The sequence below is a fragment of the Ips typographus genome, linkage group LG1 (assembly GCF_016097725.1).
Source record: "Ips typographus isolate SLU linkage group LG1, UJ_Ityp_2.0, whole genome shotgun sequence".
Taxonomy (NCBI): domain Eukaryota; kingdom Metazoa; phylum Arthropoda; class Insecta; order Coleoptera; family Curculionidae; genus Ips; species Ips typographus.
Window position 1 is genome coordinate 12,874,230 of NC_138422.1, and position 24,328 is coordinate 12,898,557.

Here is a 24,328-nt window from a genome sequence, read left to right on the forward strand (position 1 = left end):
GGCTTATGCTGACGATCTAGCTATACTCATTAGAGGAGTCCGAGACGACGACTATTCGCCCACCGTACAGGAGGTCCTCAATGTGACAAAGCTGGTGCGAGAAGGAGTGCCTTAGGGTAAATCCGCTCAAAACAGTAATTATACCCTTTACCAGAAGGAGGAAGATGGGATTTCTTAAACCGCCCTCCCTCTCTGGTAAGACAACACCATATGCGGCGCAGGTGAAATATCTGGGAGTCATTCTAGATAAAACACTCAATTGGAACCTGCATGTGGACAGACTAGTCAGTAGAGCTAAAATCCTGCTTTGGAGATGCAAAAGCAACTGCGGTAAATCCCGCAGATATACTGGCTTTACACCAGCACAATTATACCTGTGTTGACCTACGTGGCCTTAGTCTGGTACGGCCAGAGCTCCGTAGCGAAGAAACTGCCTTCCATCCAAAGACAGCCTTTTAATCACGGGGGCGTTCAAGACAACGCCCACGTCCGCGTTAGAGTGCTCCCTTTACTTACCCCCCATTCAGCTCCTGCTGAAGAGAGAGGCAAGGATGGCGTCCTACCGGCTCCTTCATATTACCCGTGTTCTGGCCACATACATGAAGCCTCGAGGTCCACTTGCGGAAATTCAAAATCGCGAGTTCCTTGCTATGCCCTCCGATGTTCTGCTGGGCACGGCTAACACCGATTTCTGCTACAGGACCCTCATACCATCGAGAGTGGACTGGGCAGAACGGGCTGATGACCTACTCCGAGCAGATATATGCTGGTTTACGGACGGCTCAAAGTCATCAAAAGGGACTGGAGCCGGGGCTTTCTGTGCCAAGACGGGGGTCTGTGTGACTGAGAGACTGGGACGAACACCGACGGTCCTGCAGGCTGAACTCTACGCCATCGGGATCTGTTCTGAATAAAAACCCTCCTAGGCGGAAATCGATAAAAATCTTCACAGACAGTGAGGCCGCTGTTCGTGCCCTCTCCTCAGGCGATCTACATCGGCCCAGAACCGGCACAAAGAAAATCATCACGTGGAGTGGTGTTCTCAGGAACACTCCGACCTATGGCTGAGAACTACAGGGTTGGCTCACTCGAAGGAGTTTATTAGGGGGCCCTCTAAGAATAGGACCAACAATCTCCTGCAACTCAGCAGACCACACCTGAGGGCAGTGACGGCGCTGTACATCGGTCACTGTCAGCTAAGGGCTCACATGCACCGGATAGGCCTGGCGGAAGACGCTGAATGCCGCTGGTGTATGGAAGATGACGAGTCGGTCGCGCACCTACTGTGCAGCTGTCCCGCTCTGGCCAACTCCAGGTCTTCTATATTTGAACTGGCGGATGTACGCCCAGGAGAAATGGACAACCTCTCATCCAGAGCAGTTATTCGGTTCCTCAGGGAGTAAGTATTCTGGATGAGCTTTAACTTATGTGTCAGCCACAATACCCATGCGGTCGCGTTGGAGGGCAGAATATGCCCACTCACGGAATATAACTATCAACACTTTAATTTTGGATTAGTACAGTATTTACCTAAAAATAACAATAAGGTTATTTCTAAAAAACTTCTTTTTTCTGTTTTCTACTTTTCTTTAAGTTTTACAATAATCTGGTCTTGAGACAGAAATTTGTTGCTCTTTGACGCAGAGCGAACAACGTTTATAAAGCTCTCATTAAGCTCTTAGCTAATTTCAAGCAATTGAACCTTGAAATTCCTAGATTAGAAATGTTTGCCGTCTCGTTAAGAAGTTAAGCTCTAGTTATAACTTAGTAGAGTTGTTGAATTCATGAGAACTCGAATAATACGTTATTTAGTTTATTTAGTTTTGTGTAAAGGTTTTTCCGTGTCAAAAACTTTCTCAAATTTATTTATTTAAAGTATTCATTATAAACACCTAGTGGTAATTCTATGTAAACTGAGCGCCAGAGGTAGAAACACTAAAAACTGGGGTTATAACGGTTAAAAATTTCTATGTTTTGTTTACACAAAAACCAATTACAACGACCGAGAATAATGTCAAGAGGAACACAAACATGCATTGACATAAATATACTCTTTTATTTTTAAATCTAAGCTAAACTTGAGGAGCTACAAATTTAATGATTTAATTGATTTAGTGTCGTGCTGTCGCAATATTTCGTGCCGCATCGTTCCCTCACTAAAAATATCTTTCCTAAACTTTCCGCCTCAATATCCAGTTTTTCACCCGGCAGGCAAAATTAAGGCTTTGAAAATCATATGCCTCAAATCGTGGCCTCCGTTGTTAGAGCTCGAATAAATGGAGATAGAGCGACGTCGGTTTCGTTCGGTCATCTTCGCTCAGACCCTGTAGCGTGCAGGAAATTTTAGAGTTCGAGCTGTATCATAAAGACAGTCTGGAATAGACTCTATTTCGCTGCCCGGGCAAGCTTGCTCTATTTTATCCGTGCACCGTTTTTCAGCTCGATACGTAAATTAATAGGTCGTTTGTCGCGAATTGCCGTATTATCTCTATACGAACAATCGTACTTTGAGCATTTTTCGGGCTCTAAAACTTCAACCGATGCAGTAACGACGAGACAGCTTTTTTGCTCGAAATGATCGGCGACGTGGCAGCGCAAAATACAAGAAGATAATTAAAATCATGATATACGTCAGAAATGGGATTTAAGATCATTTTGTTACTATGTTGTCATCTATTGGCCACGAGGATTATATTCGTTTTAGCTGGGAACTCTCCTTCGATAAAAAGAGGTAAGATTCAACACAATAGTTCATTAGCTAAGTAGATTGCGGTTGCAGATTTTTCAAGTGTTGAAGCGTATAACATAATTGGGAAACGGTATGCTTAGTTAGCAGTTAACGTAATTAGTACAAGACTCAAAGTTAAATTGAGCCACTTCGTTCTTTAGTCGGTAGAATATAAGTGGATCTCATTCCAGCAAATATTGATATTTTATTAAGCGCATTCTATAATACAGCCAAGCTAGGTTTTCTTTTTGTGAAACTATTCTTTTCATGGAGTGGGGTGGTATAACAATATTACTTTATTTTCTCAAAGCACAGTAAATAAAATTTGCTTAAATTAACTTTTTTGCAACGTTTTCACCTACAAAATATTGGGTGTTTTTTCAACTTGTTAAATCCCAGAATGAAAAATTACGTTTTTGCTGCCGACTGTTTTGTTGACTAAATACCGCTAAAACAGAGAACATTTTATTCTAGTTTATTATATTATCTCGCAAATTATTTAATACCTTTTTAATTAGTATTTATTATAAATCTCAAAAACAATACACTCTGCACTAGTTGTGTTCTAATTAATAAACTTTGAAATGATTAGATACGGACAAACTACTTGGACATGTAGGAAATACAAAAATAAGAGAAACATATTCTGTAAATATGTATATGTCGTTGGACGTTTAGTTTATTAGATAAGGGGATTATTACTGTACGCTCCATGCAAATTTAAAACGTTCTCAAAACTCAAGTTTTGAATTTGAATTTTGTCATGTAAATCCGTTTTCAATTCGCTTCCAATCTTATTTCACCTCCAGGAAGATTCGCCAATTTTTGAAATTTTATCGGGATACAGAGTAATTCAAATTCGACCCTCACCATTGGGATCTCGGAAAGTATAAGAGATACGAAAAAGTTTAAATTGGGGCAAAGTTGCTCAATTACAATTAGTACTTCCAAGATGTCCGAAAAAAAGTGAAAATTAGATTTTTTGTTTTTATTTATTTCTAACCTTATATGAAGAGATATCCCAAAACGGAAAAAAAAACATTTTCATGGCCACTTTTTATCAGATATACTATGACGGTTTCGTATTTGACGCCCGACGTTTCGTCTGTCGGCAGTCATCATCAACTTTCTTTTTTCTTATGGGCGACATATTAAATGTTTAAACGTCAAATTAGTACGTTTAATTCTGATTTCAGTGATGTATGACAACTTATGATTTGCTTCATAAATGACGAAATAATTCAATAAAAACTAATTTTACTTCAATAAGTTGGTTTTGAATTTATGAGAAGTTTTATGACTATGACTTAACAGTATCTGTCAAACGAGATTATTTATACTGCACTACTTTCGATTAATTTTTTTTCCAAATGAAAACTTCTTCACTCTTACACATTATTTTAGCAAAAATTAAACTTTTTTCTAGGATACTATACTGACCGCCGCCATGTTGGAAATAAACCTGTCAAGGTGGCCATTTTTATTAATTTCGGCATGAGGAACACGAATCCGGTGTCCGTTTTGCTGTAACTGTCGCCGTTTTGTTTTGGCACATTTTTGGCAGTTTTCAAAACATGGCACCCATACAAAATGACATTTTGACAAATGACACTTTACCTCACATATCTACCATTATCCTAAACTAATAAAGGCAGTTGAAGTTGATTTTCAAAATTCAAACATTTTCCAAAAAAATTATGGGGTACCCCCTATAAAAACGTCAAAAAATCTGTTTTTTTTATTTTTTAAGGTCAACCGGTGCGGTGTACGGAAAAATGTTATATTTATTTAAAAAAAAGCGTCTCTTTGAGGGGCTTACATAGTAAAAATTTCACACTGCCCACTCAAACCGTTTTTGAGAGATTTAGCAAAATATCCGTAAAAAGGTAATCAAATTTGACGTCCTCTAGTGGCCAAACGTGGCAACGTAACAGTGCGCGCTCAACGTCACGTGATAGGGCCATTCATTAGCTACCTAAGATCATGTGATATGTCTACGGAATGTTTCAAATAATTAATTGATTTTTGGAAAAATGCACCGACATTTTCTTGAAATGAAGGGTTTTCTTGGCCTACTATACTGACCGCTGCCATATTGGATTTAGACGTAACAAGAGGCCATTTTAACTAATTTTGGCATGGAGAACATGAATCTGGTGTCCGTTTTGCTGTAACTGTTGCCATTTTATCTTAGACTCTAAAATTAGAGCATTTTTGACGGTATTCAAAGCCAGCTAAGCCAAAATTGGTTTTTATTGAATTAATTTGTCATTTATAAAGCAAATCATCACTGAATTCAGAATAAAATGCTGTATTTGGTGGTGTAAAAATCCAATATGGCGTCCATAACAAAAAAGAAAATTGATGATGTCAAAATGAAACCGTCATCGTATAGCTGATAAAAAGTGGCAATGCAAATGTTTTTTCGGTTTTGGAATATTTCTGCAAATAAGGTTAGAAATAAAAAAAAACAAAAAAATAAAAAAGACAAATTGTCGTAAATTATACATTTGTGACATAGTGTAACACTTTAAATTTTGAGGTTAAAGAAAAGTTCTTTGTTTATGATCGTTGTTTATTAATAGTAATTATAAATTATTAACTTCATAAATAAAACACAAGAAATTTACATTTAGATTTGGTTTAAAGTTTTAAAACCGAGTTTAAAAAGTTCGAGAAGGTGCAGCTGAGTTGACGTTTACAGCAATTAGCTGTCATTAGTGTCAGTTTAATACTCACTACTGTCAGTAGTCAATGCTAGTTCTGTCATGACGGCGCAAATGTAGTAAATTAGCTTTTTGGTAAAGTTTACCCAACGCTGATACAAAACACTTCACAATTATTGTCAACTTGGAAATGTCAATTTACTTCTTTTTTGACTTTGAATTAAATTAGATTTATCGTTGCTTTTTAGTTTAATAAAGCAATTAACTAACAACTGACGTGAAAACGTTCTGAAATGACACATGTTTTTGCGTTTTGTCAAAAGCTCAAGCTGGTTTGAAGACGACTTGAAAATTAATATGGAAACCCTAACACATTTCAGTTTTGGGATTGTTTTAAAAACATTATCAATTTGCGTGGATCTTCTTATTAATACATAATTATAACATGCAAGTATGTCCTAAAATAGTGGTATACAAAATTCAAAATTGTTTAGCAAAACAAATGCATTTTAATAATGTCACTGGTCATGTGCCAACCAGTCTCATTAGTGTTGTTTTCTATCCATTATTTACAAGTGAATAATGCTAAATATGGAAATGGGTAAAAGAACATGAGCTGAATTAGAAGAAAATCATATTTTTGGGGCTTCACAAAAAATTAGTCTTATTCTGGTTGCTGGTCAATTACTGCTGAAAAGACCCTAATTTTAGTCATCTCGACCGATTTTGTCATTTCAGTAAAAAGTCCTTCTTATGACAAGCAAAACATGGATTATGTCAACCGACGTATTTTCTTCTGGAAAAGTGCAAATACTGCAGCTGTTTCGAGAATAAATAGGTCACGTGTCTTCACTCATACTCCACGTGTGTAATATTTTTCTTGATAATAAAATTAATATAAATTCAACGTAAGTCCACTAATTCAATACGAAAGTTGTAAAGCGGGCGGTAAAATATAAGAAATGAAAACAATTCCTATTTCAACTCTCACACGCCGCTACTTTATGGTTTCGTAGATTAAAAAGCCTGAGTTACTATATGCCAACGTTATATTTTTATTGCTTTGCATTTAGAAAATGAAAAAAAAATCTATAAAAACATTCTGTCTGTGGATTGAATTGAATTAAATTCCCCCACATCTTGTGATGGGATAATATGTATATGTGATGATCCCAGGGTCGATAGCAGATTCGACGTTTATGCGAAGATAGAAACATGAATAATTTCTGACAGGTTAGAAATTGAGATAATTAGATTTGCTTTATTACCCCCTAAAATATCTATAGCAACGTTATCTCTTGTATGCAGAAGTAATGAGCGAGATTGTGCCAAGTTGATTGTTTATTAAGTGGCAAATGTTTTCTAACTGGGTCATTATTGTCATATATCATTGATTTAGTTTAAAAAAAACGGTTAATATTATTAGGTACTTGTAAGAATTCTACTCATTTTTCATCAATAAAACCAAATAATCTTAATTTTACAAAGGAACGACATACATTTACTAATTTTTCTTCGCTTGTCCTTGATATAATTACACATGTAGTTTCCGTGAATCATGTTCTCGGCACGACGTTTAGAGCAAAAAAATTGTTTACTTTCCCCTTATCGCTGGTCGTTGTCCCGATCCTGGTATTCATTCCGTTTTGTCGTGTTCAAGGTACGCGTCGAAAATAAAATCGCGTAGTGGAATATTGTTATCGAAATGCCGAAACGCAAAATTAGTAGTGTGGAAAAGAAAAGTGAAGTGAAAAAACTCAATAAGAAGCTTAAGAAGATTCAGAATAAGCTGAGCTCACTGGTTTCAAGTGATTCTTCTTCGTCTCATTCCTCATCCAGTGAAACTTCCAGTAAGTAACAATGTTGAAATAAGAGTGAAATCATGCGATTTCTACAACACTCTAGGCAGCACGCGCTCGCCAAATAGAAAGGTAGCACTTGCTATTCTTCTACATACACTAAATTTTAAATGAGATGAGATCATGCGATCTCAATTAATCTCAGGCAACATGCGTTAGCCAAAACTAGTAACACTCGTTACTGCGCAACATTAACAAATTGTGTGTTACAATTAAAGTCATAAAATACAAGTACTTACTAATAAGTTAAAAGGACTTTTTTCCTTTTATACATAGATTACTCCTCGGACGAAGAACCTAGTAATGAGGAAATACAGACCGTGGCTCCATCAGGGGAACAAGCAGAAATAAATTTCGACTATTTTGGTAGTAAACCTATTGAGAAGGCACAAATTGGTGCCGCAATACACAATGAAATAGCATTACGATGGAATGCAGTGCTGCAATCTGGGCTAACCAGTGCACAAAGAACCGAAATCACGGACAAATTCAAAATTCCCGAAAATTGTGTGCAATTAATCCCACCAAAAACAAACCAAGAAATACTACCATGCCTCCCAGATGGAGCTATTAAGCATGATAAATTTATTACAACTTTGCAAATGCAACTAGCCCACGGGCTTTCGGCCATTGCCACCGTGATTAACAAGAACTTGTCAGCCGTTGAACTAGCTAATGACACAATAATCCTCGGTGAGGCCTGTCAAATAATAGCTAATGTACACAACGCTCTTTCTCTTCACAGAAAGTTCAAAATTTTGCCGCATTTAGGTACATCCAGATTGTGCTAAAGTAGCCAAAAATGTTAAGATGGACGAGCATCTGTTCGGGAAAGACTTTCACGAAGTTTTCAAAAACGATCAAATCTTAAAAAAATCAAGCACTCAGCTGAAGAAGAAAACTGTTCTTATGACAACTGCAGCATCTGGAAGTCAACAGAAGAACCGGCAGCCTTTAAACTTCCAGCGCCCTCAATACAAGGGAAGATTCAAGGAACAGAAAGAAGAGAAGTCGCCAATGAGAAGGAAGAAATGGAACGATCACAAGGAACAGAAATACTATCGCAGGAAATACTCTGTTTAAATAAGGTAACTAAATACGCGGGGCGCTTAAGTCAATTTTCACTTGCGTGGAAAAATGTTACACAAGATAGCAGGATTTTGGCCTGGGTTCAGGGAATAGCCCTTCAATTTAATTCGAAACCGAAACAACTGCGGGAACCCAAAATTAGCATCGAAAGATGTCAGTATAAAGATTACTTTAATTCTATTAATAATCTAATAGAAATTGGGGCTATTTCAAAATGTGTCCCAATAAAAGGTCAATTTCTATCGTCATATTTTTTAAGAAAGAAACCTAATGGAGAAAATAGGTTTATTTTAAATCTTAAAAATCTCAATACGCACATAGAAGCGCCACATTTTAAATTGGAAGACCATAGAACAGTTCTGAAACTTATGACTCCCAATACATATTTAGCTAAAATTGACCTCAAAGATGCTTATTTTCTACTTTCAATACATAAAAATTATAGAAAATACTTAAGATTCAAGTTTAGGAACGTATTGTATGAGTTTAACTCACTCCCATTTGGCCTAAGCATAGCGCCATTTATTTTCACTAAAATAATTAAACAAGTATCCGCAGTTCTTAGAAAACTGAATATTCTGTTAGTAGCTTACCTGGACGACATGTTACTTATTGCTGATACCAAAGATCAATGTAAAAATAACATAAAAACTACTACAGATCTGTTAGAAAAATTAGGATTCATTATAAATGTGAACAAAAGTATATTAGACCCTCAACAGAGCATTACCTTTCTCGGATTTTCTTTTAATTCAATTAGCATGAAGATTTCCTTACCGCAAGAAAAGACCCAAATTCTAAGACGTCAAATTGAGGAATTTAAGAGAAAAACACATTGTACTGTTAGGGTATTTGCACAGTTAATAGGGAAGTTAGTAGCATCATGCCCTGCAACAAAATATGGGTTTACTCACTTAAAAGTTTTTGAAATACTAAAACATTCAGTTATTTCGAACGACTATAAAAATTACAATAGAAAAATCGAAATTCCCAGCTTACTGAAAATCGAATTATCCTGGTGGAAAAAAAAAAAAAAACATTGGGAAAGGACAAGACATAAAGCCACAACAATTTGCATTAGAAATTTTCACAGACGCGTCGCCGTCTGGCTGGGGTGCTTCTTGTGAGAAAAGAATGTTTCATGGGTTTTGGGATAAAAAGGAGTCTCGAATGCACATCAATTTTTTAGAAATAAAAGCAGCACTTTACGCACTTAAGTCACTGACCAAAAATAAACATGATATTCGAATTTTATTAAGAATTGATAACCAAACAGCTATCTCCTGTATAAATCGAGGAGGGAGTGTGAAATTTAAGCACTTGAATTATGCCACGAAGCTTATTTGGGAATGGTGCGAAAACAAAAACCTATCAGTCTTTGCTAGTTACATTACGTCATCAGACAACATAAAAGCCGACAAAGAGTCAAGATCATTGTCAATTGACACAGAGTATCAATTAAACTATTATGCTTTCACAAAAATCATAAAAAATTTTGGGAAACCGGAAATAGATTTGTTTGCTTCTAGAATTAATAATAAATGTAAAAAATATATTTCTTGGTTCCCGGATCCAAATTCTTTTTTAGTAGATGCATTTACAACGACTTGGAAGAAATATTACTTTTACGCGTTTCCTCCTTTTTCGTGCGTTGCACGGGCCTTAGAAAAAATTATTCAAGAAAAAGCAGTAGGCATACTGGTAGTTCCGAATTGGCCCGGGCAACCCTGGTTCCCAATTTTTAAAAAACTATTAATTAAGGAACCGATACTTTTTGATCCTAGTCCTAATCTACTCATATCTCCCTTCAGAAACAGTCATCCTCTGGCCAAGAAGCTTTCCCTAGTGGCAGGGAAATTATCAGGATCGCTTATCAAAACAGAGGGATTCCAGCAGCAGCGATACCAATCGTAATTAATTCCTTATCAGAAGGCACACTCAAGCAATACACCAACTGTTTTAAAAAATACTGGTTGTTTTGCAAACAGAAGCAATTTGGTGATCCATTGACTTACAACCTAACAAATTATTTAGAATTCCTAACACACATTGTAGACACTGGTATGTCTTATTCTGTCATTAATTCGTACAGATCGGCGTTAAATCTAATACTCTCGCCGAATGAACAAGATCGAAAATGCATCAACAGATTTTTAAAAGGTGTAGGAAATACTATACCTCCACAACCGAGATATCCCTTTATATGGGATCCAGACTCTGTACTTTCACTCTTAAAAACATGGTATCCATTAAATTCTTTAAATTTGGAGCACCTAACCTATAAACTAGTTTTCTTAATGGCAATTTCGTCTGCAAGCAGGGTGCAAACTTTGTCAAAAATAAAAATTAAAGACATATTAAAGCACGATCAGAAAATAGAAGTACAAATATCAGAAAGAATCAAAACATCAGCTCCAAATAAACTTCAACCTCTTCTAATTTTTCCTTTCTTCAAAGAAACACCCGAGTTATGCGTGGCGAGCACTATTGAAAGTTATCTTGAAAGAACGTCGAAATTCCGTGAGAACAATGAACAGTTAATTTTAACTCATAGGAAACCGTTTCACCCAGCAACTTCACAGACTATAAGTCGCTGGCTTCTATCGGTACTCAAGTTAGGTGGAATTGACACTGGAATTTTTTCCGGTCATAGTACTCGCCACGCATCAACTTCAGCGGCCTCTAGAAAGGGCGTAAACTTCGAAATAATACGCCACACGGCTGGTTGGACTCCGTCCTCAAATACGTTTTTTAAATTTTATAATAGACCCTTGATTAAGCCCAGAGAAGAGTTTGCTAAGGTAGTGTTAAACACTGAAAAGTAAAATTTGTTTAAACTTATTTTGAGTTACTTTTTAAGAGTTAAGTTACTATTACTAATTCTGTAGTTAACATTATTGTGTTGAAGGGAGAATTATCCCATACGTTATTGTTAAATAAGCAATTATTTTGTAGCGGCTACCATATTTCTTTGTGTAATTTGGTTATACTTTGTTCATCAATTTGTATTATACTTTGTTCATCAAATTAATATTAATGTTAAATACATTTTCGCCGCTTGAAATCGCTTTTCTACTCTAAACATCTACATGTGTAATTATATCAAGGACAAGCGAAGAAAAATTATAAGATTAATCGACTTACCTGTAAGGATGATTAATATTAATTTTTCGAGCTTGTCCGTAGATATAATTACAAACCCACCCTCCACTGTAGAGGTAGTACTCAAACCCACAAAAGCGATTTCTTACTCCAACGGAATGAATACCAGGATCGGGACAACGACCAGCGATAAGGGGAAAGTAAACAATTTTTTTGCTCTAAACGTCGTGCCGAGAACATGATTCACGGAAACTACATGTGTAATTATATCTACGGACAAGCTCGAAAAATTAATATTAATCATCCTTACAGGTAAGTCGATTAATCTTATAATTTTCCAATCCTCTCTCTCTTTATCAAAATCAACATAAAAACAACCTAACTTTCTTCTCTACTAATATAATTTTACAGTCCTAATACCAACCTAACTTAATCTGAATATCTTATCCTAAATCTTCGATCATACTTTCTTAACGACCGCTTATACTTTTGAGTTTTTAATTTACAGTTAGGCATTTCTCAATTTGCAAAAAGCTTAATTAAAGCTTATAATGTAATTAAAAGTTTTACGGTCCTTAAAATGTATTGGAATCTTGTACACTAGATTCTGGAAACAAAACTTGTGCACTACCTAAAACCCCAGTTATTGACCAAAATAATTAAATACAGGGTGGCGCAAAAAGATGGGAACTTTTGAAGAAGGAAAAAGTGTTTGAAATATTTATCTAGGGTGCTAAATGTACACTACAACATTGGAAATTAAAGAAAACATCAATTTTTGAAGATTACCTCGCGAAGATGATGTCTGTTTTGCCGGAAGCATTCAGCAAGTCAATTTTGAAAATTTTTCATGACCTGGTGCAAAGTGTCAGGCGTTATTGCTTCGATCTCCTCTGTAATTCTTGTTTTGAGTGCGGGTAGGGTTTTGAGATGTGTATTGTAAACTACACTCTTTAAGTAACCCCATAAATAAACATCGCATACTGATAAATCGGGGGAAAGAGGCGGCCAAACTACATCACCGTTCCTGGAAATGATGTGATTTTCAAACCAAAGTGTTTTCCATGTCAATGCCATGTACACTGTGAATTTTTGCAGCCAGAAATGTTTCAAGCATGGTAACATAACGCTCAGAAGTTACTGTCACTGTCTGTACACTATTTCAACACTATTGGACAATTGCATTAAGTTTGATGCCAAACTAGTGTAACACGTAACACTGTTAGTTATACGTTACACTGTTTTCCTATGGCCAGTTTTAGTTTGACCGCAACTGTTTGTAGATAAAAATATAATATGTGTTAATGGATATTAATGAAATACATTTGAAATAAAGGTTTCCTGTAATCGAAATTCAAATTTTCCTCCATTTACAAATCTGTTACATTAAACCAAAATGAAAATAGCTTGTAACTCAGGGCAGCAAAAAGTGTTGAATAGCACCGAAAAAAAAATTAAAATTTATCGATAAAACGTTATTAAAATTGCAAACCGAACTAAATAAGTAGAATTTATTTTCCACTTTATTGCTTTGAAAACCTAAATGCGCAGTATACAGGTAATATCCAGGAGATATAGGTATACAAATCCTGTTATTAATTGCAATATCGGATTCAAAGTTCGGTGCGTTTTCTATAGGAGAATTAAATTGCAATCGCAAAGCGAAGGCATCGAAATCAACTTTTAAAATGGAAAGAGGATTAGAAAGAATTTCAATCAATGCAGTTTATCACTGAAAATGAACAAAAAAACGGAATTCAGTTCACTAGTCGATTAAATACTTTAGAGTACGATGTACAGGGTGTCTCAAACTTGATGTATTTTAGAAAATTGTGTAATTTTTGCTTATTTTAAATCTGCAAAAATATATCATTTAAACAAAAGTAGGTTTAGTTCTTAAAAACCATTTGTATAGTTTTTCTGCGTCACTAATACGAAGAGGGTTCGAAATTGACATATTTTTAAAATCACCCTGGAGATACCTCGTAAAACCATCGAATTTGTGACACCCTGTACTTCAAATAGTCAAATGCTATAATTTAATAAAACAGTTGTTAACTGGGGAGGATGCAGACAATTTGGACAACAGTTATTCAATCAGAACAAAGTGTTGATTTATTTACTGAGTGTAAACTAAACGCGAAGAAAATGGGCATTTCGACCTGTAATTTTTTTGTTTGTCACTTTTCTTGCTTGCGCAGTTTCGGCAAACCAAATTAATAAAGGAAACACGACATTGATTGATTCATCAAGGGGAAAGTGGGTCGTTTGTGTCCGTTATTAAGGTGGTTTTTGGGCCAAAAACAGACGACAACGATCTAATAATAAACACAAGGAAACATTACCGAACCCTCTGAAGCGAAAATTGTAATAAAAATTATTAATTTTTCATTAACGAGTTTTATATCAATATAATGGGGTTTTCAGCAATAACAGGCCATGGAAATGGCATTTTAATTGAAATTCAATTTGGTTTTTTCATAAAAAATAGTTTCCTAAAAAGAAGGTTATAATAGGGCTTTCCTCCATAACGGCAAGCCTAATATGGAGCAAGCCGGAAACTCCGCAAAAAGTTGACGTTTGCGCTTTCAGTTTGACTTTTGACATTTAATTTATTTCAATCAATGTTGTCTCTACCGTGAAAACGGTATATCTACCGTTTTTGTAGTTCTTCTACCGTTCTCTTGTTTTTTTGTATATAATCTACCGTTTTCAATTACGTTATTGCTACTATGTTGGTTGTGAAACTTTTCATATACTTTTTCAGTTTATTGAATAGGAAATTTCAAGGGGAAGGAGGGACTCTAAAAATGCGCTTAAAAGAGTCATTTTTTTACTTAAAATTATTCTCTATAACCACGTGATCCACGTCAGTCACTATTGTCAGAATTGTCAAAATTTGACTAGAATTTTCAATAATTACATTTTAACACAGTTTTCGAAACAAGACGATTTTCTGAGATTTAACAGTTATTTTGACAATTGTCACTTTATAGTCTAGATAAATAGTCTTCTAAAATCACGTGACCACTGCCACTAGCGTCAAAACTGTCAAACCATGCTCAAAAGTTGCAACAATCAGGATTTAAAAACGCTTTCTTGCAGTGTTTGATATAAAACGTGTTTCTGAGATTTATGACAGTTATTTTGCCAATTGTCACGAGACCATCTAGCTAAATAGTGTTCTACAATTACGTAACAACTGTCACTAACGTCAAAATTGTCAAACCATGCTCTAAAGTTGCAAAAATCAGGGTTTAGAAACGTTTTCTTGCAGTATTTGATATAAAACGTGATTCTGAGACTTACGACCGTTATTTTGATAATTGTCACTTCATAGTCTAGCTAAATGGTCTTTTAAAATCACGTGACAACTGCCACTAACGTCAACACTGTCAAACCATTCTTAAAAGTTGCAAAAATGAGGGTTTAGAAACGTTTTCTTGCAGTATTTGATATAAAACGAGATTTTGAGATATATGACAGTTATTTTGCCAATTGTCACGAGACCATCTAGCTAAATAGTGTTCTACAATTACGTGACAACTGACACTAACGTCAAAACTGTCAAACCATGCTCAAAAGTCGCAAAAATCAGGATTTAGAAACGTTTTCTTGCAGTATTTGATATAAAACGAGTTTTTGAGACTTATGACAGTTATTTTGATAATTGTCACTTTATAGTCTAGCTAAATAGTCTTTTAAAATCACGTGACAACTGCCACTAACGTCAACACTGTCAAACCATTCTCAAAAGTTGCAAAAATCTGGGTTTAAAAACGTTTTCTTGCAGTATTTGATATAAAACGTATTTCTGAGATTTATGACAGTTATTTTGCCAATTGTCACGTGACCGTCTAGCTAAATAGTGTGCTACAATCACGTGACAACTGTCACTAACGTCAAAACTGTCAAACCATGCTCTAAAGTTGCAAAAATCAGGGTTTAGAAACGTTTTCCTGCAGTATTCGATATAAAGTGTGGTTTTGAGATTTATGATTTTTGACAATAGTCACGAGACTGCCTAGCTAAATTATCCTTTAAAACCACGTGATATCTGTCACTAATATTAAAACTTAAAGAATAATTATTAATGAAAAAATGAAAAATTTGTATTTTTGAAGATGGGTTTTATAGCAAGAATCAATGATTCAAATTTTTGACAACTATTAAAAGACACCCTGTATAATAATGTAAAATAAATGAATTTGTTTTGATCTGCCGTTATCTACCGTTTTTTGACTGATTATTCTACCACCATTAAATATTTTGACTTGGCAACACTGATTTCAATAATTATTAATTTTATTTTATTTTTTTAATACTATTGGCGTTTCAAGATAAGAGATACTCCCTCTGGTGACAGTTGACAGTTTTTCGGAGGCATTCCAGCTGTCATTTCTTCGTTTGTTTACGTTGATTTTGGTTAGGAATTTAGCACATAATATGACACACTGTCACTTCAAATAATATATTTATAATGTTAGGTTAGGAACGGGTTGTCTGATTTTAGTTCAACGATTTTCAACTGGCGCTGCGATCTTAACTTGAAACGCCAATAGAACCCAAATTGGTACAACCGAATGTGTGATAACATTGAAAATGTAACTACTTTACTCTAACTTTACAATGTTGCCAAATTTTCCTAACTCTCATTATTGTAGTTTTGCTTATATCGATCGTTCTATCGTTCGACAACGCTTTGTTTCGATTATTTACGTTTTGAAAACAAAATACCCTAAGTTAATGATCTTTCCAACAAAAGAGTTGTAATTTGCTTAGTAAAAGGCTGAAAACGTCAACTCAGTAAACTGTCACTACAGTTTCCATTTTAGGCAAAATATACCAACATTTTATTCCAAAAAATTATTAAATTCAAGGAAGACAATAAAAATAAACATTGAGTTGGTATGGTTATGTTTTGTTGAAAATGTCAAAACTGAAACGTCAACTGTCTACGGAGTTGCCGGCTTGTGATTGGATATGCCCCCATGGACCATAGCCAATAAGGATATCAATAAATTTGAATTTTAAATTGAGTTCCTAAAATATCTGATTAAATGCTAAATTAATTACATTTTCTGTTTATAAATTAAATTAGAACCAATTATAAATGCCAAACTGGAAATTCTTGTCATAGGGGAAGGCCCCACTGGTATAAAAGTTAAAATGGTGACTACACGATAGTAATTGAGGCTTGGAGACCTATTTTGATGATAATTGATTGAAAAGTCAGGGATTCAGTTCTGAATAAGTGAGTTACTTCACCTCCTTTGCCAACAATGAGGAAAATTGATTAAAGTGAAGGCCAAGGCAAAAGTGCTTTTACATATCAACGTTATTAAATAGTAAAATAGTACATTTTTCTAAAATCCTATTCAACACAGCTGTTTGTAACCATCAAAGATAATTCACGTTTTTACTTATTTTTACCGAGTTTCACCGCTGATATTAATTTTTTTAATAATAATTAATGGCTATTAGTAAAAAAAAATGTTTAAAAGTAGACTATTCTTTCATTAAGTTGAAAATCTGTTACGGTTTTTTTATTAATCCAAGAAAAACGGTAAACTCCTAATAATAAGCGCAAGACACAATAGGGAACTCTTAAATATGAAATTTAAAAAAGCTTGGAGTCTTAAACGTGAATAGCAATTTAAAAAAAAAAACTGAAAGCCAAGCAATCTTTTCAAGCTTCCGGGGTAAATGCAGTCATTGTTAGCGGGGATTATGTGGAAGGGGATTTCTACTAGCCTAATTTCACGGGTCGTTGTATTATATAGCAGCCTTGTCGCAAATGACACCGTTTACATAGTGCTCCTACACACGAGGGCGAAATTGGACGTGGAAGATGATTGATTCTATGCAGTTAACATTTATACAAGGTACGCTGTATGAGCTTTTGGACGTTTTAGGGGCACTCGAAATTAATATTCAGAGTTCAGGATCTAAAGTTTCAATTTTGTCAAGTTAATATTCCAGTCTGGTAGCATGGGATGTTCATATATTTCACATCAGACCGTAAAACACATCATATAGATAGTACGTGAAGATATAAAGAGGCGGTCATTCCTAAAAGCTTCACCTACTTTTTGGGTTAATGGGAAACAAGGATCGATCCTGGCAAATACCAAACATATCGGTACGAATGCCAAGATTCGTGAAAGATAAACCATTTTCGTGAGTAACTTAGCGAAAGCACATGCGATCCTAGGCTATTTTCCATAATAATTTGCCAGGAAATAAATCAACTTTTTCGGCCATGAGCCTTGTTTTACATGTAAAACAGCCATGAATACGTTTTCTGTCCAATTTATGTGTAAATCGTGGCACATCACTGTCAGTGTTTTTTTTACCTGAAACACAGTGAAAAGTTCCATTTGTTTGACTCGACTGACATGTAAACGTTCGGGGGATGATTTTAGTAAAAAGTTAACCGCAACAAAGTTGATGTCATTGCCAGCAGCTCCGCCTACATTAACTTTCATTAATAGTTGCTAGTATTCAGAGCACCTACAGAATACTATACAGAATGTAACTCGATAATGAAAATAATTAACCTAAAGATGTATACAGGGAACTAATTAGTTCTCTATTAGAGTAAGTTGAGCTTATTGGATTTAAACGAGAAATTTGCCAACATTTACCGCAGCTTGTTTGATTATATTAACATGGACTTAATTAAACTTTAAACTTATAACGCGGGTGTTATTTAACATTAACTGGACATTTTATTTATTTCTGTTTAGTATATTTAACTATGTTTTATTTTGGGTTGTTTTTGAACCTTTGCAATTTTGAAACAAATCAACGGATTTTAATGCTGTTTGGACTGTCATTGGGCTTCATTTATTGGCTTTATTCCTGACGTAAAAAACTTTGACTTGGACAACACTTCCTTTGTACCGCAAGGCGTATTTTATTTTCGGTATTGGTTTGTCATGTCGATGTACGGCTTTCCATATTTAAAGAATTTAAAAATTCAACTGTCAATTATGCAAACGAATTTAAGTAATACTGTGGTATACAGTCAATTAGTGTTTATTAATTAAACATCCCACTTATAGTATACATTTAAATTATCAATGAGTGCTATTTTTCCAGTAGCTGATTCAAAAAAAGACCACTGCAACAAGACAGTGGATATTTACGAAGATGTGTCCAGTCCAGAGGTGACCCAGGACAATTTTGGCAAGTCGATGACATGCTGGTATCGATTTCGGTCATTTCGGGGCGCGCCAAAAGACTGGATATTAAGGATCAAGTTTAACAAGTTTAAAGTAGGTACTTTGGTGAATGCCACCCATTGTGAAGGCGGTTATATGCAGGTTAGTATTTCACAATATTTAACTTTAGCTTGTTTAAAATAAATAAAAAAAGAATATGAATGCATTATACAGGGGTACTGGCCGCCGTTTTCACTCACTCAAATGTAACGTCAAAATGACAGTTGTTCAAATTATAGAATTTGCAAGCAGTTAACAAATGATATTTAAAAACCGCTTCGTTTGACAATTGACAATTCCACCCGGTGCAAAAAAAAACCCAGTGCAATAATATGCACCAGGTGTTTTCGATCGAGTTATCCGACGTCGCCACTTTCCGCTTTTTTAAATATTTTTTACTTTTTTACCTTTTTTTTGTCAGGTTAAAATAGAACTTTTTTTAATAATTAAAAAAGAAAATATGTGCAAAGCGACCAAATTTATCTTATCGTCTCGTTTAGAAAATGAAATAAACCTAAATCATGAAAATGCCGCATTGTTGGCATAGTGGTGATTCAGTTTTTTTAGTAATTACGCAGTTAGTTGTATTAAATTATTTAACATTCTTTATAGAAAAAATGTTGTATGCATTAGTTATTCAGCTGCAGGAAAACATTAGAGAAGGTGCAGAGACTTGCATGTCCTTGCATAACGGGAGCAATCTCCCAACCGACGAAATCATCAGGAAGTTTAGTTTCGAAAAATAATTTCGAACGGAACTGAGCACCAAGAGAGATTGGAGCAGAGAATCCATTCAAACATTGGGAAAAAATACCATAATATGGTATACGGACAGATCTAAAACTCTCGAGGGGACTGGAGCAGGAGTCTACGGGCCTCGCACCAAATACTCCGAACCCATGGGCCAGTTCCCTAGCATTTTTCAAGCGGAAATTCACGCTATAGAAAGGTGTACTCAGTTTAACCTCGACAGGAAATACCGGAACAAGGAAATTGCGGTCCTTTCCGATAGCCAAGCAGCCATCAAATCGTTGAGCTCATCTAACATCAACTCGATGATGGTTTTGGATTGCCTAGGAAAGCTCAATGAGCTAGGAAGGAACAACAAGGTAACCCTCCTCTGGGTTCCGGGGCACGTCGGAGTAGAGAGTACCAAACAAGCAGATACTCTGGCACGAAAAGGAGCATCAGCGCTACTGATCGGGCCAGAACCATTCTGCGGCCTTGGAAAAGCATATGTCCAGGAAGTACTTAATAAAGCTGAAGAAGAACTGAGAGCAACGCACTGGCAAAGACTTCCAGGACTGAGGCAGGCCAAAGAGGATTTTAACCGAGCAAGATCGAAGACACTGATTAACCTCAGCAGAATTAGTCTCAAGGCATTAACGAAATTTCTAACGGGTCATTGTCGACTCAAAGAACACCTAAGGAAGCTAGGCCTAGAAGAGGACAGTACCTGCAGGTTTTGCGGAGAAGAACCAGAAACACCCCACCACAACTTGCTGGACTGTTATGCTGTACGCCACAGAAGATTAAATACATTGGGATTACCCCAGCTGGCTGTGGAAGAAATACCTCGAACAGACCCACTCAAGATCCTGAAATTCCTAAAGGAACTAAATCTTGAGGGGCTGATATGAACAAGAAAACCTTGAGATAGCAGAAGAAGATGGGGTACAATGGATCTAATCAGGTCGGAGTACATCTGTCACCATCCACACCTACCATTACCATTACCATTATTCAGCTGCAACATATTTGATTATCGCTCTCCGCTTTGCGTCATTCTCAAAGCAAATAAGTTGTACTTTTCACACTTAAAAACATAATAAATAACTATTATCTTGAATTCGAATATTTGTTGGTTATCCACCAACCCCATTAATTCGAAAGTGTACATTTTTGCGTCAAGCTTTGTCCCCTTGATTATGGACCCCCACTCGGTAAAAAAGGTAATTTTTGTCCTGTCAGCCTGGTCATCAATCTGTAACGGTCTGCTTCAGCCATAACAAAAGTACAAAATAATCCAATCAATTTGAGCCTCGGCCTAAAAAAAAATTCTGAATATCGCAATAAAATACGGCTCACAAAACTGCTTCCTATAAAAATTAATCACGTGCGACAAATTTAACATAGACATTATACTCCCACTTTATTTACGAAGATGTGTTAAAAACTACCAACCAATAATCCAAAAAAAGGAAATTTATCGCCGATTTACGCCAAAATAGCAATAAATCCTGTTTCCGTACATACGTAAAGGCAATCTGGCAAAGACGTCTAGTGGTATTATATTGATCGGCCGGAATTTTTCGGATGTTAAATACATGTTCGGTAAAATGGTGACAAGTTGAATTTAAAATTCACCAACCTTTCGACTCTGCAGATTTGACAAATTGCGAATCACCAACTCGAGCAAGGGTGTAGGTTTATGCATGAGATTATGAGATTACAAAACTTTTATCCGAAATGATTTGTTGCGCTTTTCTAAACCTCAAAGCACGGAAAACTGCTGATGTTAGTTGAACTTTCCAGATTGTGGATGGGAACGCTAAAACGGACGTATCCAACAGAAAAGAACCGGGGATGTATTGTGGCGAGAGCGAGCAGCCTCAAACATTTATGTCGGAGACCTCGTTCGTTAAAATGCTTTTCCATGTGGAGAACTTTACGGACCAAACGTATTTTAGTTTCGATACTAGAGCCGAACAACAACTGGTAGTATATCTCAGATATGGACAGCATCCCGAACTGTATCCGAATAGACGAGGGGAAGTCGTGCAAGGGTAAATATCCTGTATGTTTTACCACTTACTACGTCGATATCAGAACATAAAAAAGCACTTAGACGGTTTGTTTCCAAACCGTTCAATCTCAATTTATACACCAAAAAATTTTTTTCTGGCGCACAGAGTGGCCCAAGTAGCTTACTTATTTGATAAGTGACGCTTCTGGTAAACTCAACAGACTTTATTTAATAATCACTCGATACTTAACAACACTGAAACTCAAATTTCAAACACTAAAATCACTTTGATTACTGCGTCAAAGTGATTTTAGTGTCACTTGTGTTGCAGCAAAACTATTTCTGAACTATCTCCAGACCAGAGACAACCACAAAACGCGCAACTCAATGTTTCCGAGTCTAATATACAGGGTGTTCAATAACTATATGACAATCTCTCGGGAGCATACAGGGGAACTCAAAATAATACGATTTGTTCATTTAAAAATTTTTCCTAAAGTCACTCCTAAAGGAGATATCGAGCCCCAAACAACTGCCTTCCAATTAACGTTTTTGGCCGTAACTTTTGAACCAATTTGTATATTGTAATGATTTTGGGCGTAATGTTTTATCAAAAAAAAATTTCTATTTGACATCATTTCATTTTAAATAATTCATCATTATTTGGGGCTTAATATCTCCCTTAGGAGTGACTTTAGGAAACATTTTTATACGAACAAATGTAAGCTGCCGAGAGATTGTGAGATAGATATGGAACATCCTGTATCTGTGTTTGTCTAGTTAGCATCAGGAAAAGTGCCATGCAGAGGGCGTTGGGGAGCAGATAACCCCGTGACGTTACGGCTCGGCATCTAACCTCTAATTTAATATTCAATGAGGCAATACCAACAATCAACAGTTAACTTTACGTTGCATGATTTCATGGCATCAAAACTGTCAAAAATTGCCTAGAATTACAGTTTAAAGTAAAACACAGATTTAAAGTTTTCGAAACAAGACATGTTTTTGAGATTTTTGAAAGTTATTTTGACAGTTCATTTATTCAATCACCTGAATTTCTAGCTAAACTACCTTCTAAATTTGTCACTAACGTCAAAATTGACTAGAATTTGCAAGAATTACAGCTTATCACAGTTTTCTGACAGTTTTCGAAAAAAGGCGTGTTTCTGAGATTTATGACAGTTATTTTGAGAGTTGTCACGTGATCGTTTAGCTAAACAGTGTTCTAAAATCACGTTAAAGCTGTCACTAACATCAAAACTGTCAACCAGTGCTGAAAAGTTGCAAAATCAGGGTTTATAAAGGTTTGCACTCGACTATCTTGCTAAATTGCCGTCTAAAACCACGTGTCATTGACGTCATCAAAACTGTCAAAGATTGCCTAGAATCTGCAAGAATTACAGTTTAACACAGTTTTCTAAAAGTCTTGAAACAAGACATGTTTTTGAGATTTTTGAAAGTTATTTTGACAGTCACATGAATTTCTAGCTAAACTACCTTCTAAAACCACATGATATTTGTCACTAACGTCATAACTGCGTAGAATTTGCAAGAATTACGGCTTATCACAGTTTTTGAAAAAAGGCGTGTTTGTGAGGTTTATGACAATAATTTTAAAAGTCGTCACGTGACTGGTTAGCTATACAGTGTTCTAAAATCACGTGAAAGCTGTCACTAACATCAAAACTGTCAAGCAGTGCTGAAAAGTCAGCAAAATCAGGGTTTATAAAGGTTTGCACTCGACTATCTTGCTAAATTGCCGTCTAAAACCACGTGTCATTGACGTCATCAAAACTGTCAAAGATTGCCTAGAATCTGCAAGAATTACAGTTTAACACAGTTTTCTAAAAGTCTTGAAACAAGACATGTTTTTGAGATTTTTGAAAGTTATTTTGACAGTCACATGAATTTCTAGCTAAACTACCTTCTAAAACCACATGATATTTGTCACTAACGTCATAACTGCGTAGAATTTGCAAGAATTACGGCTTATCACAGTTTTCGAAAAAAAGCGTGTTTCTGAGGTTTATGACAATAATTTTAAAAGTCGTCACGTGACTGGTTAGCTATACAGTGTTCTAAAATCACGTGAAAGCTGTCACTAACATCAAAACTGTCAAGCAGTGCTGAAAAGTCAGCAAAATCAGGGTTTATAAAGGTTTGCACTCGACTATCTTGCTAAATTGCCGTCTAAAACCACGTGTCATTGACGTCATCAAAACTGTCAAAGATTGCCTAGAATCTGCAAGAATTACAGTTTAACACAGTTTTCTAAAAGTCTTGAAACAAGACATGTTTTTGAGATTTTTGAAAGTTATTTTGACAGTCACATGAATTTCTAGCTAAACTACCTTCTAAAACCACATGATATTTGTCACTAACGTCATAACTGCGTAGAATTTGCAAGAATTACGGCTTATCACAGTTTTCGAAAAAAAGCGTGTTTCTGAGGTTTATGACAGTTATTTTGAAAGTCGTCACGTGACTCTTTAGCTAAACAGTGTTCTAAAATCACGTGAAAGTTGTTACTAACATCAAAACTGTCAAGCAGTGCTGAAAAGTCAGAAAAATCAGGGTTTATAAAAGTTTGCACAAGACTGTCTAGCTAAATTGCCGTCTAAAACCACGTGATATTTATCATTGACGTCATCAAAGATTGCCTAGAATCTGTAAGAATTACAGTTTAACACAGTTTTCTGACAGTCTTCGAAACAAGACATGTTTCTGAGATTTATGACGATTGTCTGTTACGTAACTGTCCAGTTAAACAGTGTTCTAAGATCCCGTGAAAACTGTCGCTAACGTCAAAACTGTCAAATAATACTGAAAAGTTGCAAAAAGAGAAAAGTTTTTTTGATGTATTCAATATAAAACGTGTTTCTGAAATTAATGACAGTTATTTTGACAATTGT

The 24,328-nt window shown here is 35.6% G+C and overlaps 2 protein-coding genes across 7 annotated transcripts in view; both read left to right on the forward strand.

Annotated features, from left to right (window-relative positions):
• The first annotated feature begins 2,303 nt into the window (after window positions 1-2,303).
• Window positions 2,304-24,328, forward strand: part of LOC145726005 (uncharacterized) — a 29,461-nt gene continuing 7,436 nt past the window's right edge. Inside the window, exons 1-3 of one of the 5 annotated variants that reach the window (XM_081974957.1) lie at window positions 2,304-2,731; window positions 18,549-18,772; window positions 21,206-21,456. In XM_081974957.1, the coding sequence (XP_081831083.1) occupies window positions 2,638-2,731; window positions 18,549-18,772; window positions 21,206-21,456 (569 nt within the window). In that variant the 5' untranslated portion in view covers window positions 2,304-2,637. The remainder of the gene's footprint in view (window positions 2,732-18,548; window positions 18,773-21,205; window positions 21,457-24,328) is intronic. The other 4 variants (XM_081974943.1, XM_081974938.1, XM_081974955.1 and 1 more) reach the window with 4 other exon arrangements.
• Window positions 6,902-11,406, forward strand: LOC145729423 (uncharacterized). Of its 2 annotated transcripts, none has more exons than XM_081980188.1 (3): window positions 6,902-7,244; window positions 7,530-8,341; window positions 10,154-11,406. In XM_081980188.1, the coding sequence occupies exons 2-3, from the start codon at window positions 8,285-8,287 to the stop codon at window positions 11,165-11,167; spliced, it is 1,071 nt and encodes a 356-aa protein (XP_081836314.1). In that variant the 5' UTR covers window positions 6,902-7,244; window positions 7,530-8,284; the 3' UTR covers window positions 11,168-11,406. Both variants share the same exon structure in this region, with proteins under 2 accessions (XP_081836314.1, XP_081836320.1).